The sequence below is a fragment of the Sebastes fasciatus genome, chromosome 3 (assembly GCF_043250625.1).
Source record: "Sebastes fasciatus isolate fSebFas1 chromosome 3, fSebFas1.pri, whole genome shotgun sequence".
NCBI lineage: Eukaryota > Metazoa > Chordata > Actinopteri > Perciformes > Sebastidae > Sebastes > Sebastes fasciatus.
The window spans coordinates 3505676-3522473 of NC_133797.1; the positions used below are offsets into that span (position 1 = coordinate 3505676).

Consider the following 16798-nt stretch of genomic DNA (forward strand, 5'->3'; position numbering starts at 1 on the left):
CAGGGACAAAGACATACTGTTTAACCATCTTTACTTTTATGAACACGTGCTGACAAATACCAGTGATTAAAGTGCATGAACTGAACAGTAACATTCAACAGAGCTACTGCAAGAGAGCTTAAGATTCAGACAGAGAGTTTCTGAAGAATGTTTCTTTAAGGTGCAAACAGGAAACATGCAAGCAGCCAATCGACCTGCTTCTTTAAAGCTAGAACACAGAGCATTACTTCAAAGGACATCTCTGCTTTATTACTAGTGCCAACGCAGCAGCTAAGATCAACGGAGCAGCTTGATTCTAACTACAACAGCTGTGATGCAAATATGTCGTGATGTTCTGCCACATAGTGAGTGACAATAAAACCTAACAGCGTGGTAACGTGTTAGTTATTTTTTTTCCTTCTCCTGCTTTTGCGATGCATTGTGATAATAGACCAGACGCTGACTATGGTGTGCAGAAGGTGCAGGGTGCGAGTCTGTCTTCGGCTACGGTGAGCGTTCGGGGCAGCAGCCCAGAACAACGTTCATTTGACCTTCTGTGCCTTCTGTGCTGACTTGGTGACCTTACCGCTGCTGGTGGCTTTCTTTTCCACGCCCTTAATCACTCCCACTGCCACGGTCTGACGCATGTCACGGACCGCAAATCTCCCTTAGGAAGGAAGAGGGAAAATACATTGGTTATCTCCGATTAATTCAATTTAAGTTCAAATCGGCAGTGAGGTTAAGATGAAGCTTAAAGGGTAACTGTGGTATTTTTCAACTTGGAACCTATTTTCCTATGTTTTTTGTGTGACAATTGAGGACAACAATTTGTGAAATTGGTCCAGTATTGAGGGACAGCGCTGTAGACGGCAGCCGCTCACGGGCTGCAATATTGTGCCATCAGGGCAAGCTGGCACCGTCATTTACGTCCACTAAAAGTGTTTATTTTTGCCATGACAGTGCAGTGGCCACGACATATGACTTCCCTCATTTTAATTAAAATGTTCTCATGTTTTAGTTTATTTGTGCGCTTGAGAATAAGTGTATATACAGACAGCCAGTACAGCCAGTACAGCCATGCCGCAGCAGTCTCTGGAGTGATGTTGCGTGCTGTCAAGCAACAATTACGCACGGGCACGGCAGATCTGCTGGTTAAATTTTTTGCAACCACCATCTATAGAATCCCCCGGGCTTATGTGCACATTAAATGTGTCGTTTTGAATAATTATTCACAGTTCCTTCTGCACATCAACAGGCATGTAGGTGAACAATTGGAAATCACTTCAAACTTCTGGCTCCACTTATAACTCCCTCAGGACCGTCCGGTTCCTGTCAGTCTTTTTTAATCAAGGCTAGCCAAAATGTTGTCTGTAGCTCCACATTTCTAATTATAATAACCTACAGGTAGATGTGTGGCTGCGATGAGCAACATATGACATGAGAGTGTTTGGGTTCAAAAACTGTCCGTGCATGATGACGGGAGATAGCCCTGTGATTAAAGGGGGGAGTAGTGAATGTGATAAGCCATGATTGTCACAGCCAAGTGACAACAAGTGCATTTGGCACGGTCCCGACACACTTGTCGGTGCGCATCACATTGTGTTCCTTAACACAGCCACACGTCTACCTGTAGAGGCTATTATAATTAGAAATGTGGAGCTCCAGACTGGCCAACCCTGTTTAAAAAAAGATGACGCGCCCAGCCTTTCATGGAGTTGTGTGAACTCTTTTCAATGTTAGGGTCTCAGATGCGCAGAAGAAACTGTAGAATAATGAATCAAAACGACACGTTTGATGTGCACATAAGCACGGGGGGGTTCCGTGGTTATTTATACTGGCTGCACATGGAACCAGCAGATTTGCTGTGTGTATTTGTGGCTTGACAGCGTGCAATATCACTCCAGTTAGAGACTGCAGGGGGGTGCGCTGTGCTGGCTCTCTGTATATGCACTTATCTCTTGCGGGAACCATTTACTTAAATTGAGGGAACGAATTGTATCTAGTGGCAACAAAGTAGTAAATTGTGGCCTCAATATATCTTTTTTTTCTCTATATGCCACTCCTGGGATCTGTACAAGCAAAAGGTGGCAAAAACAAACATTTTTAGTGGACGTAACGTTTCAGTCGACGCTGCTCACTTGCCCTCGCAGCTCGTTTAGTGGCTGCCAGTTACAGCGTTCTCCCTCAATACTGGACCAACTTCAGATATTGTTGTCCCCGTTAGTCACTTAGACAAAAAAACATGGGAAAATATGGTCCTGGTTGAAAAACACCGACGCCCCCCTTAATGTTTGATTTTACAATCACAATCACCTTGAGTGAAACAACAAATTATAGGAGAGTTGCAGCTTCCTGCTTGCGTTGCAGGTAACTTACCCAGCGGTGGGTACTCGGAGAAGCTCTCCACACACATGGGCTTGCCGGGGACCATGTCCACAATGGCAGCATCTCCAGACTTCAGGAACTTCGGGTTGTCTTCGAGCTTCTTACCAGAGCGACGGTCAATCTTTTCCTTGAGCTCTGCGAACTTGCAGGCGATGTGTGCAGTGTGGCAGTCCAGCACGGGAGCGTAGCCGGCACTGATCTGACCAGGGTGGTTCAGGATAATCACCTGGACAACAGCACTCATTAGCATGTGGATTTTTTTAATTTTTGCAGCAGTGACGTTTAAGCCAGTATCCTTTGCAAAGCTAACCCCTGTATGCTGACCTGAGCGGTGAAGCTGGCCGCCTCCTGTGGTGGGTCGTTCCTGCTGTCTCCAGCCACGTTGCCACGGCGAATATCCTTCACGGACACATTCTTGACGTTAAAGCCCACATTGTCACCGGGCATGGCCTCGTTCAGGGCCTCGTGATGCATCTCCACAGACTTGACCTCAGTGGTCACGTTGACAGGGGCAAAGGTCACCACCATGGCAGGTTTTAGGACTCCTGTCTCTACTCGGCCCACTGGTACGGTCCCAATGCCTGCCAGAGAGGAAAATTAGAAACTTTAACAACTGTTTGAATTAAATTGATACTTCGAGCTTCAAAAACACGCAAGCGCATTTCTATAAGACGGTGTTCTGAAAAAAGGACAGGCACTCACTTAAGGGCATGAAGAGCCAGTGGGAATTCTTTCCAGACCTAATTCACTTCTGCTCTTTTTGTAACAAAGTGCTCTGATTTCCAAAATACATTCAACATATAATCTGGTACCACTGACACTACAGAAGAATTGGAGCACTTACATCTTTCAAGTTTGTTCTACCAACTACAAATCACACATCTATCACCCGTACAGACATCCACACCAACACTGCACTCACCTCCAATCTTATAGACGTCCTGCAGGGGCAGGCGGAGGGGCTTGTCAGTGGGGCGTGAGGGAGCCTGGATGGCATCCAGAGCCTCCAGCAGTGTGGTGCCTGAGGCATTCCCATCTTTACGGTTGATCTTCCAGCCCTTGAACCAGCCCATCTGTGGAGGGACAGGAGCTCAGAGGTTTTTACTTTTTTTGACAACCTACACAATTAAAGGCCTTATAAAGGAAATTCAGTAAATTTGTTTCTAAACACATTATAAACTAGAATGGCACTCGGAGAGCGCAGACCTCCGCCAAGCTGCCCAAGTACCATTGCCCCTCCTCTCTGTTCAGCTTGCGCCATCATCCACGTGTATTTTTGTTTATGTTGAGATCAGCTGTACGTAGCGGAGCAGCGTAAAACACTTCATTCAAACTGGACAGAAACGAAGTAAAACTCACCTAAACCGTCGTCATTACTCTTTCCAACAATCACCAAGTGTGCTTTGGTCCAACTCAACTGTAATTTCACAGAGTTTAATGTGAAAAAACACTGACTCTACAGTTGTCCCCCCCCCTCTCTCTCTGTCCCTCTGTAGGCAGAAGGAAAGAGGCAGGGTGACGCGTCACGAACGCGTCATCAGTTACACTGCGCATGTCCTAAAGCCTGTGTGTTAATGCACAGGCTGACCGGAGTTATTAAAAAAAATTCCCTACGTCGGATCATGATCCGGATTGCAACCAAAATCGATTGTTCATTGTGCCACACCCCACCCCTCCAAAAAAATTTATTCAAATCCATCGCGGACTTTTGGAGTAATCCTGCTAACAGACAAACCAAAAAAACAAACAAACCAACGCCGGTGAAAACATAACCGCCTTCCTAGGCCTTCGGCCTTGGCGGAGGTAATGATGGAAAATAATTACTGAACACGTGAAAAGACAGTGAACATTGTAGTTGTTTTTCGCCAGTTTTGTGTTCAGGATTCAGGAAAAAAAAGACAGAGACAAAAAAAGAGAGAGAGGTAACACGAGGACGAGCGGTAACGTGAGAAGAGGGAAACATCGCGGTGGTGCTGTGAATGAGAGAAAGAAATGTTATTTTCCGATTGTTTCACGGCGGTTACGTTCTAAAGCCCAAATCAATAACCATCAAACACTCGACAGATGATTTACTGTGGAGTAGGGTCATACCTCAATGATGAGATTGTAGGGTTGACAATTGTGCTTTCAAAAAATATTTACACAATGAGATTTTTGATAAATAATCATCAATAATGTGGATATAACGACTAGGTGGGTAAAGGCAAATAATAGCAGAACAGTTAGAGAGCTAGAACAGTCTGATAAGTTCAGAAAATTACATCATTTTACTGTAATGCACTAAATGCAGCCTTTAAAACAGGAAAAGACAACACTTTTGCCATATATCGATATGTAAGACGTTAGCTAGTCTCATATCAGAATATCCATATAATATAGATATATAGCCCAGCCCTACTGTAGAGACAGACGCTCTTAGTTTCATTTTCCTCCTCTGCATTTCATTCATTACATCCAACGCGCATCAGTAAATATATGCAGCAGTAAATATCGTTGCAGTAAGACAAAACCTAATGTTTATATTTTTCTAAAGTTTATTTTTTTCCAATGTGTTTACCGCTGTGACCTCCAGCAGCCCTCGTCTCATGTCATGTTGCTTTTTCGTGCGCCAACGGACTAATTTGTTTTATCTTCACAGGTCTTTAGACCGCGGTGGAAACGCAGACAACAGTGGTCTGAAGGAACCCTTTAGTTCCTTGAAAAGTAGTTCCAGGGACTAAAAGTGCTTGGAACTTTTGGTGGAAAATGGAGGAAATAGTTATCAATGGTATAGTATGTTTTGCTAACTAGTATCAACATTTATTGCCCCAGAACGGATAATCAAACTGTGAAGCTGATGTTGCTCCATACTGTTTCCCTTCATCCATCTGTCGGTTCCCTGCTAGTGAAGATGTGCGTCATTCAGGGAACTCAGATACCAGTAAAATCAGGTCCTGTTTCGTTTACCCTCGCTGTAGTTTCAGTGGTTGCCATGGTTACAGCGAGTTGAAAAACCATCATAAACTCAGCAGCAAAGAGCTGTGCACGTTAACAAGAGTGACATGGCTGCCACTGTTTTGCACCATGAACACAATGAACAATCCATTCGATTTTGGTGGCGATCCAGATCATGATCCAGATTCAGGAATTTTTTCAAGCATTCCGATCAGCCTGAGCATTAAGACCACAGGGTATAACACATTTTCAGTGTGACTGATGACGCGTTGACGCATGACCCCGCCTTCTTCTTTCTGAGAGCAGAGAGATACGTGTGTGGATGTGTGTGCGGGAGCTGCTGGCCGTCCAAGGTGAGAAAGAACAAAGTGGTAGATGATGGGATGAGAGACAACGTAGTGTAACGTTATACAGACATAACAAGGCTGCTGAATGAGAGAGGCATCCGCCGATACGTTACACGGAAACACACCGTGTTAATAATAAGCCGACCACCTCACCGTACTGCCAGCTGTGAGCTGTTTTTAAAGTCAGGCACCTTGGCGGAGGGCTGCGCTCTCTGAGCGCCATTCTAGTTCACCGATACTGTGAACATGTCGCTATAGAGAGGCGAAGTCTCTCCGGCGGACCACCATGGGACCTTATTTCTGAAAGAATGTGAACGGTAATCAACGGCGAGAGAAGATTTTTTTTTATCTCATTTAAATTTCCCCATGAATCACACTTATGATGTTTGTCAAAATAAAAGAGTATCAGACTGTGAAAATATGTAATTAGAAAGACAACACACCCAAAGTCACGTAAAGTGACGTCTCTCTCTCTCTGAAGCTACGATGTCTGTGTGTTTCCTACTGGGATGAACTCACACCAGCAACAGGTGTGAGTTCTGATCCTTCTTTCTCTTCCCGGCTGATAAAAAGACCAGGAGTCGCTGTATAAAACACATCAGGTCAGATAACGTTACATTTGTGCTTGGTCATAGCTAAGTTAGCTAGCTAGCTAGTGTGGGTGACATATGTTGTGCGAGACGAGAGATGTAGTTCACTGAGCCATTTCACCCAAAACTATATGATACTACGACAAACCTGCAACAAACTGGGACTTCCCTGACTTGCAAAATTATCTTTTATATTGACAAATGTCATATGTGTGATTCATGGCGTAATTAAACAGGATCGAAAAAAATATTTAGTCTCTCGACGTTGACTACCTTTCATATTTTTTTCCGAAATAAGGTCCCATGGGGTCCACCGGAAAGGGGCGGGACTTCGCCTCGCTATACTTTTACTATACTTTTTATACTCCCAGCAGACTCACGTTAGGGCTGGGTTCCAGCATGTTGTCTCCGTTCCAGCCGGAGATGGGCACAAAGGCCACGGTGTCGGGGTTGTAGCCGATTTTCTTGATGTAAGTACTGACTTCCTTCACGATCTCCTCGTAGCGCTTCTGGCTGTAGTTGGGCTCAGTGGAATCCATCTTGTTGATGCCCACAATGAGCTGCTTCACTCCCAGGGTGTAGGCGAGGAGGGCGTGCTCACGAGTCTGCCCGTTCTTTGAGATGCCAGCTTCAAACTCACCAACGCCCGCAGCCACGATCAGCACGGCACAGTCAGCCTGAAAGGGGTGAGGGGGGGGGATATTAAGAAGGCGTTCAACCAACGTGAACTCATGTTGAATGCTAACATGACTGGTTTCAGTGGAACAAAAACTTGACTTCTTTACATTCACATTTCCTGCTCCCCCCTCCCCCCCAACAAAATAACTTGTTATGCTTTCTTTCTGAAATACTTTGCTCTCCCTTCCCCTCTACTCTTCTTCCCACTCTCCCTCTACCTGAGAAGTCCCAGTGATCATGTTCTTGATGAAGTCCCTGTGTCCTGGAGCATCAATGATGGTGACGTAGTACTTGCTGGTCTCAAACTTCCAAAGAGAGATGTCAATGGTGATGCCGCGCTCACGCTCTGCCTTCAGCTTGTCCAGAACCCAGGCGTATTTGAAGGAACCCTTTCCCATCTAGGGGACATATAGACATGTAAACATCATTTTTATCTTTGATAGATGCATTTGTCCAAAAAAAAAAAAGCGCAATCAATCTCTAAGTAAACACCAGCATTTTACATTACTATCTACATGATGGTGGATGATGGAGATAAAATAAGATAAAGAAAACATGTAGGTCATAAATCTCAGTACTGTAATGGTGCTGTGACTTTTTCTTATTATATTTACCTCAGAGCCACCACAGGAAGGACTTACTTTGTATAAAAGTTTTGACACTCAGTATCAGTACATTCATTTCCAGTTTTGGAAAACATTGACACACTTGTTAGTAGAGATGTACCAATACCATTTTTTCCATTCTGATACCGATTCCGATACCTGAACTCAGGGTATCGACCGATACCGAGTACCGAGCCGATACCAGCGTGAACAAAAAAAATATATATATAGTTATTTGTTAAATTATAATTATAAAAATGTAATTATTATTTAACAGCTGTGACAAACTACCTGCAATCAGTTCTTCTTCGCTGCCCTAAAACAGTAGTTGCCAGTGGCAGCCATGATACCTCCAGGGCAACAGCAGAGTGAAGGCTACTGTTTTGGAGCGGCGAGGAAGAATTGATTTCAAGTTGATTTTTTTCTGGGTTAATAAATGATGGTATTGGATCGGTGCATAGACTGGCTTACTCGCCGATACCCATTACTAGGGATGTGACGGTAAGGAAATTTTCCCACCGGTTAATAAACTTGTGACAACACCGGTGTTACCGACTATACCGAACATTTTACAAGAAAAGATGACGCTCAATATCTGTAGAGCGTTTACTTTGATCTTTAACGTTGGATGGCTGTGTGTCTGGCCTCTCCGGTTGAGCTTTTGCTGCCGGGCCGGTAGGTTTCCACCTGGAAAATCAGAAATATTGCCAAATAGGAACTTTTGCTTTTCGTTTGGATACCAAATCCTCTGTCATCGTCTTGTCTGTCAACATTCTCTCTCGTCTCACGTTCACTCTCCGTCTGTAGCGTCCGTCGTCTGACTATGAATTGAAATAAATTTAAAAAAAAGCAAAACGACAATGGGGTCTTTGGGAAAGTAATGTAATTGGTGTATGCCAGAACACCGTGCCGACGACTGCAGCACATACAAAAATTTTGGGCAATATCGGACGCATTTCCAAAACTGGTATAGGTATCGGAACAACTCTACTTGTTAGATAAGACACCCTGTTAAACAGAATAAATGGTAAATGGACTGCATTTATATAGCACTAGTCTTCCGACGACTCAATAATAAGATACTGTTGTACTAGAACACCTGTGCAGCAACGTGCAATTACACAGTAGAATAGCAAAAATCATATTTTGAATTCAAGTGAACAATAGGAGTCATACCTCAGCAGCTTCCTTCTCAAACTTCTCAATCGTTCTCTTATCAATGCCTCCACACTTGTAGATGAGGTGGCCGGTGGTGGTGGACTTGCCTGAGTCGACATGTCCTATTACCACGATGTTTATGTGGAGCTTCTCCTTCCCCATAGCAGCTCACCCTGGAAGATACTGGGAGATCCTAGCAAACAAGAATCAACAACATGCAGACAAATGAGACAAAGAACCCAGACCTGTGGAGAACGATCACTCCCTCACAGACATGTGATATCCTGGAGAACTATCACTCCATCACAGATATGTGATATCCTGCCCGGCTACACCGAGATTGCACTTGCAGTTGGTGTCAATAAAACATTCCAAACATAGTCTATGTACAGAACAGGTAACTTGAAACTTCCATTGTACATACTGACATGGCACAGTAAAAAAAGAAAATAAATAAATTACTCAGTTAATTGTATACTGTATATACTGTATATATATATCAGAAATATTATTAAAAATAAATGTAGCCATTAATTAATTGATAAAATGTGAATTGATGTTTCTGTTTCAATGTGCTTCTTTATTTACGTATCTTTTTTAATAATTTCCTTATTTATTTACTCTTCAGTTTAATTTTCACTTTTATTTATTTATGTACTTCTTTTTATTAATTTTTGAATGTATTTATTTATTTTTGCATTTATTTAATATTTATTTTTAAATGTATATATTTACTTATGTATTTAAGCATTTATTTATCTATTTTCTCTTTGCATTTCACCCCTTATTTATTCCCCCAAAAGTATTTATTTCTGTATTTTTTTCTTTATACATTTCTTTATGCATTTCTGCCCCATTATGGAAATGAAATTAAAACAGAAATGTAATTTCATGTCACATTTGATCAATTAATTAATGGCTACATATATTCTTAATATTATTTTTGCTATATTTAATGACATATTAATTTATTTATTGAGTCATTTATTCATTTATATTTTATTTTTGGCAGGTTCCGTACTCTATAGTAATTAACCTATGCCGAGAAGGTATTTATTGTTCAAAAGTTAAAGTCCTGCCAGTCAACCTATGTTCAACCTATAGGTTCAGTAGGTACAGCAGGTGGTATCTGCAGTGGCTAAACTATAGGGAGAAAAGGTGAGTTTCGATAAGTCTTTAACTGAACAAAGGTAATCTAAAATAGAAGGAAAAAAAGTAGTCTCTGCTCAAATCAATGTGGCATCACTGCCTTAATATTGACATTATTAGATTGCAGAATTCCAACCTGTCTCAGGTCTGCAGAGATAATTGTTTGTGGGCAGATATTGAGTAGACAAACGTTGGTGTCATGATGCACACAGGGAAATTCAAGCACAAACATTGGTATCATTCAACGTGTTTCAGAGACCTGTCCACAGGTGCTTCTAAAGGAGCTCACAGTCAACAGACTGAGGTCTCAGTATTTGTTGCATTAGAAGTAGAGGGAGCATTAACTGTAACATACCCCACCTATCTCCATTCATTTAAATCATACCGTAACGGTCCAAAATCATATATTTCTGCAACTCACATAACAACCACACTCAGTAGCAGAGCACTTTCTGCTTACTTGTTTAATGATTACATTTAATTTGGTCAATAACTTTAGCTTCTACATTATTGCTCACAAGCTCAATGATGCTACAGCTCTCAACTTGTCCGGTCGGTGAATAAAACGACAGTTACAAATAATGAATTAACTAAATCTCTACTTGCAAAATCCCTAAAACAAACCTAAACCTTCTTACTTATCTGTAGGCTACTTGTTTATGTTGATCGAGTCGGACCCTCCCCTTGTGATTTTTTATTGATTTCATGGATGAGCGCCTCTGTTTATATTTTTTTTTAAATTTACTTCTTTTCTTCCTTTGTAATGTTACTGTTCCACATAAATGTACAATAAAGTGTATTTTTTGAGTATGCCTTAAAGGTTAGCACCGGTATTGGGTAACGCTTTCCAAAAAGGGGAGACAAAAATGTGAGTAGTTACTGGGAAACAAATGAGGAACTAACACCTAGTGAACCATTAGTTCAAGCTGCAGTGGGTAGAAATGGAGAAAATATGATTTAAAAAAGTTATTTTTATAAAACGGCAACTATATCGTGACAGTAGTGCATGAGACAGGTAATCTGAAAAAAATCACGTCCCTCTGTGTCCTCCGGTGCTCCTAATGGCATCTGCAAGATTTCACAGACCAGAGGAAAACAAGCAATCAGAGCTGATCTGGAGTCTGCTGTCTATGAGCAGCTGTCAATCACTCGCAAACTCCGATCAAATGGTCAAACTAGGCAGCGCTAATCAAATATGAATCAATATTCTGTTACTGTAATGCCTATTTCTCACGTAAAAAGTTTCAGAAACATCTTGTAGTGTACTGTTTAGCTGTAAAATGAGAAAGTTTGCAACCCGGCAGCCATGTTGAGATCAGTTGAGGAAATACCAAGCACCGCTAAAGCTAAACAGTACACTACAAGATGATTCTGACAACATCTGAGGAGAGAAATAGGCATTACAGTAACAGAATATTGATTCATATTTGATCAGCACTGCCTAGTTTGACCGATTGATCGGAGTTGCGAGTGATTGACAGCCTAAGTGACAGCTATCTCCGTTGAATGAACAGCCAATAGGAACACTCTCTCTCTCTGAAATGACCTGTGATTGGTCAAAGTCTCCCGTCATAGGCTAGATTTTCTAAAGTCTGAAAACAGAGCCATGAGGAGGAGCAGAAGTCTAGTTTTCTCTCAGAACACTTGAATTACAATATGGTGAAAGGTTATTATGAAACTTTCGCCCAATGATGCCAAACACATTATTCCTACTGAAGCTTTAATGGCCGGTATGTGTTATGTGACTTTTCCCTTTGATATAATGATTTTTTTTTTCCTGAAAATGACCACGATTTTTAAAAATCACATACCCATTTAAGAAATTATCAGTATCGGTATCTGTAACATTGAAACAAAAATGATCGGTATTGAAGCTATTTAGTTTAGTTTAGTTTGGTATCCCTATTGTTGACTGCTCTGTTCATATTTTTTATTTTTCAGACACAGACAATATTCTATACACAGTAACATGAGAGGATTACAGCCCTTACACCTGCTATGAGCTCATATGTGGCTTTAACATGACCGCATGAAATGATTATATCCCCAACACATAAATATCCTTTAGTTTATCTCAATCTCCTGATGAAATAGTTTGCGTGCATAGTTAGAAAAGGTCATCCTTCAGTAGTCCCACAGCGGGGACATTTGCAAAAAAAAATAAAAAATGTCAGGAATAGACAGATTGTTTTGCGAGCCTGCCTCTGGTGAACAGACAGCACACACAAACTGTAGAGCTGAGGGTGTTTACAACAGTCTGCATGTCTCATCCTCCAGCTCGCAGACGGATACGCAGCACTGTGTGTTGCTCTGTGGCGGGAGGATGATGATGATGATGATGATGGACAGGAGAGGATTCCCGCGGGACTGTCAGGTGGAAGATTTCTCCGCTGAAACTGCGCCATACAGGCCTAGCCAGCAAACAGACAGCAAACAGCCAGCTCTGATGCCAACCCACATCCAGCTGCACTATGTGGCACCGCTCAGCCTGATCACATTACCATGACACCAGAGACACACACACCATACAATCATCAATCTCTCTTGTTTTTAATATGATGCACTAACATAACAGCTGTTACAAAACGTCCCTGAACATGCCAGCCCTTTGCAACGCACACGCCTGTTCCTGCATACTGATGAATGCATGTTACATGTTGTGTTTACGTTGGGAAAGTTCTGTCCTCCTACCTTTGCTTCAGTGGTGCGTTCACTGGCTCACTGCGATGACAACACAGGAGAGAGATGCTGCTGCCTGGACCAAGGGAGGGGGCGTGGCTCGATGCAGGGGGCGTGTCATGATGCAGGGGGCGTGACTTGATTAGTGTAGACAAAAATAGGACAAATACAAAATTATGAACAGAGCAGTTAGGGATACTAAACTAAACTAATTAAATTCAATACCGATAATATTTGTTTCAATGTTACAGATACCGATACTGATAAGTTCTTAAATGGTTATGTGATTTTTGAAAATCATGGTCATTTTTAGAAAAAAAAAAAATCATTATATCAAAGGTAAAAGTCGCATAACACATACCAGCCATTAATGCTGCAGTAGGCAAAATGTTTTTGGCATCATTGGGCGAAAATTCCACAATAACCTTTCAGCATATTGTAATTCAAGTGTTCTGAGAGAAAACTAGACTTCTGCTCCTCCTCATGGCTCTGTTTTCAGGCTTTAGAAAATCTAGCCCGTGACGGGAGACTTTGACCAATCACAGGTCATTTCAGAGAGAGAGAGCTTGACTTGATGCAGGGGGCGTGACTTGAAGTTACAGCTGCGGCTGTCTAACGTCAGTTGGTTTGCTAGTTTCAGCCTGCTTTCATGCTACACTGGTTACAGAAAATGTAGCCGGACAAAGTTGTCACTCATTTAGCGATAATAATGTGCATTCATACGCTGTGACAAAAGTATGTGGATGAAACATTAAGTTGTTAAGCTACCTATTTACCGTTAGCTAGTTAGTTAGCTCGCAAATTTTCTCCTTTGAGTTTTAATGGCGGTTGGTAAACCAGGTTTCAGGTGTATTACCGCCACCTGCTGGACTGGTGTGTGGAGCAGTAGCTTGGGGGGGAAAAACAAACTAAATTCTCTTTAAATTTCCTGTTTGTCTGACGTAATTATTAGAAGATTGTGTACTTTCCATCAATTAGTTCTGATATTATTTCTATAGTTCTATTATATTATTTTTCTTTCATCACCATACCTGTTGCAATCTATCAGTACATGTTGGACAGTTTACAGTTCATTACAGTTTGTGCATATAAAAAATAATGGTTTTATGAATAATTACCACGACTGTACATAGAATAAAAAACTATTATAAAAATAATGGTTTGATCAATAATCACCTCCACTGCACATAGTAAAAGAAAATCTTAGGAAAAATAATGATTTGATGAATTACCACCACCGCACATAAATAGATAACAAAAATATGATAAAATATATCAATTTAATGTTGTGATAAACTATCATTTGCAAAAAATCTTTTCTTTAGTCGCAGGTTGAACGCCACAATAAGAACGAGATGAAAGCCTGAATGCCCTTAGAAAGACCTTTTTCACCTGTTCTACAGTCATAAACACAGGAGAGACAACAATTTAGATCAGACTTAGAAAATAGATCACCAGATTTTTTTTTGTTTTCACTTGCCTCTCAGGGCTTCCGTACATTTGCACTAAAAAAATATAGAATTTTTTATACTACTTAAACATACTGTTGATGATTTCATTTGGTTAAATATTAAATAGCAACATATCATTTATAGTTAATCATGAAATCGAATGTATTTCTGCTGAAGGAGACAGAGCACATTTTTAATATCACTCCTGGTGAAAGAATGATGATACAGTATATTTTTATTAAATCACATCTCTGTGTTAGAACTTTATAATAATGTCTGATTTCAAAGCAGCTTTAGGAACTTTATCCAGCAGAAATGATTCATTCTTTCAGGGTGTTTCTTCAGAATGCCTTCCTGTCTCGAGCACAAGACTTGAGTTGAGTTGCACACAGTAGAGATGGTGTTTACATACAGAGACAGAGGATCGCTGTTAACCGGACACTAAGGAAGTCACTAAAACTGTCCAACGTTCATTTATGTACCTGTTTGCTGGTCTGGTTTTTATCTTTTAGGTAACACCACTTTATCATTGTCAAGCAAAAAATGATGTATCTATAGGAGCAGTATTCAGAGATGAATAAAGATGCAATTTTTCATTTTTCATGTTGATTTTGGAAATGATAAAACATTTGTAAGAGTCTCGTGAAACTCGCAAAGCAAATTCAACCTACAATTAATCATGAATATCTAATATTTGATGCAGTTGTAAAAACAAAAAAAAATTGACCTGATTGGCTTAGGCCATCTCGACGTGTAATTGGTTCATTTTATCATCTCATTTTCTTTATGATTGGTTATTGAGAGTTACAGTTAATCAAAGGTATTTAATAACTCAACTATTATGTAAAAAGAAATGCAATGTTGTGCTGCACCTTTTACAAAATTCTCAGTAGCTATTTCTATGAAAATGTAGCAGCCATACTGCAGCATCCGTACTGTAACACAAATATATAATTACAAAAACAATCAGTCTGTTCTTGTTCGGTTGGTCGGTTAGATTCTACAACAAAAAAAGAGTAAATTGATGAAATTCTGAATGTTGACTGATAACAATATCCAAATCAACATCATTTTGCTTTTTTTTAAAAAAAATGTATAGTTGTTACGGGGGTTGTTACTGGCTCCTGCGGTCTGCATGTCAAAGTGTCCTTGAGCAAGACACCGAACCCCAAGTTGCTCCCCGGGCGCTTTACAGCAGCCCACTGCTCCTAAAAAATACTTAGGGTTATGGGCTAAATGCAGAGGTAAAAAAAAATCACTACTAACAACTGGTACACTAGTTCTGGATTGATTGTTCTATGAAAGTTATCTCCCAGAGCCCCTTACCTACCTAACACACAGTTTCATTACAAAATGGAGAGTTTGAGTCCTCGGTTTATAGTTGATGAGTGGTAAGATATTTTGTAAATTATATCTTAAGTTGACGAATGTTATAAAGGTTTAAGGTTAGAATACCTGTGTAATGTAGATTCATTTTCACATCAGGCTTTGACTTGTGCTCCTCTCACTTTGGGAGATTAATGTTCTTTTTTACAAACTGGTTTTGGATTTTAGACATAAAAGTCATCACAGTCCTACGACACTGTACTTGAGTATGTGCTGTTACCACATGTCCACAAGGTGGCGATAGTAGACATATAATAGTCACCAAAAAGCCTTTGTTGACTTATATTGCAGGAAATCCCTGTTTGAACTGTATTGTATTGATAACTTTATTATCAGTTAATAACTGGGGAATTACAGCTTGTGTGACCTCTGCTACTCACAGTTTATTAGTTACATACAAATAGATCTGATAGAAAGCCTCTGACTGTGTGACTTTATGACAGATGGATGGCTTTGGATGAAAAATATATAATTTTGTTACACAGATAACATTTCAGTGAAAAGAAAATCTAAAACAGGTGTAAGGTGATCTATGGGTATGCAGCGTCTTTTTTTTCCATGCTCTTTTGCAGGTGGAAAACAATGGTTAATAAAGTATTGACACAATTCTCAAGCTTTCTCAGTAAAGGGGAGAGCGGGGTCGGTTGGGACATCAAATAACCTTCAGTGACTCACAGACTGCTTGAACAGTAATAAAAATCATTTGATCCCTGAACAGATACAGGTGTCTGCTGACAATTTATCATGTTTTTTTGAGCCAAACCCAAACATGAAAGCATAATTTTGTTAAAGGTCCTATATTGTAAAAAGGGAGATTTTCAGGTCTTTTACATTATAAAGCAGGTTTAAGTGCTATATAAATACTGTTAAACTATCAAAACGCTCAATATACAGAGAAACACACACAGCCTGTATTCAGAAATTGTGCGTTTGAACAAGCCGTTAGGATTTCTGTCCATTTGTGATGTCACAAATGTACAATATTTAGACGGTTTTAAACGTAAACATTCTAAATGTGTCCCAGTTAATTTCCTGTTGCAGTGTATGTGAATAACATCAGCTGACAGGAAGTAAACATGGACCCAAACTGTTGCCTAGCAACGCAATTCCGTTGCAATTCCATTGAAATGCACTAAAACAGAGCATTTCAGACAGAGGGTAAATACAGGTATAGTCAGACAGACAGGATGAGGAAAATTAGTTTTTTTTAACATTATAGCATGTAAACATGTTCTATTAGAAACACAAAATACAAGTATGAACCTGAAAATGAGCACGATATGGGATCTTTAAGCGTACAAGGAGTGCATTTTCTCAAAATTCTGCCTCCCCGGGACGGATGGGACACCTTGTTCTGGGATAAAAAAAATATATAATTGAAATTGAAAAATGCACTGTCTGAATTTGAACACCTTATATTTACAATGTCACTTGTTCACACATTGCTTTGAGAAAAA

At 40.4% G+C, this 16798-nt stretch overlaps 1 protein-coding gene across 1 annotated transcript; it reads right to left on the reverse strand.

The window, feature by feature from the left end:
• Positions 1–14: 14 nt before the first annotated feature.
• LOC141765135 (elongation factor 1-alpha 1-like) lies at positions 15–12675 on the reverse strand. The gene is made up of 8 exons (XM_074631108.1): positions 12517–12675; positions 8695–8869; positions 7132–7311; positions 6616–6912; positions 3287–3437; positions 2689–2945; positions 2356–2590; positions 15–646 (listed from the first exon to the last, which is right to left on the reverse strand). The coding sequence occupies exons 2-8, from the start codon at positions 8836–8838 to the stop codon at positions 522–524; spliced, it is 1389 nt and encodes a 462-aa protein (XP_074487209.1). The 5' UTR covers positions 8839–8869; positions 12517–12675; the 3' UTR covers positions 15–521.
• Positions 12676–16798: the final 4123 nt, after the last annotated feature.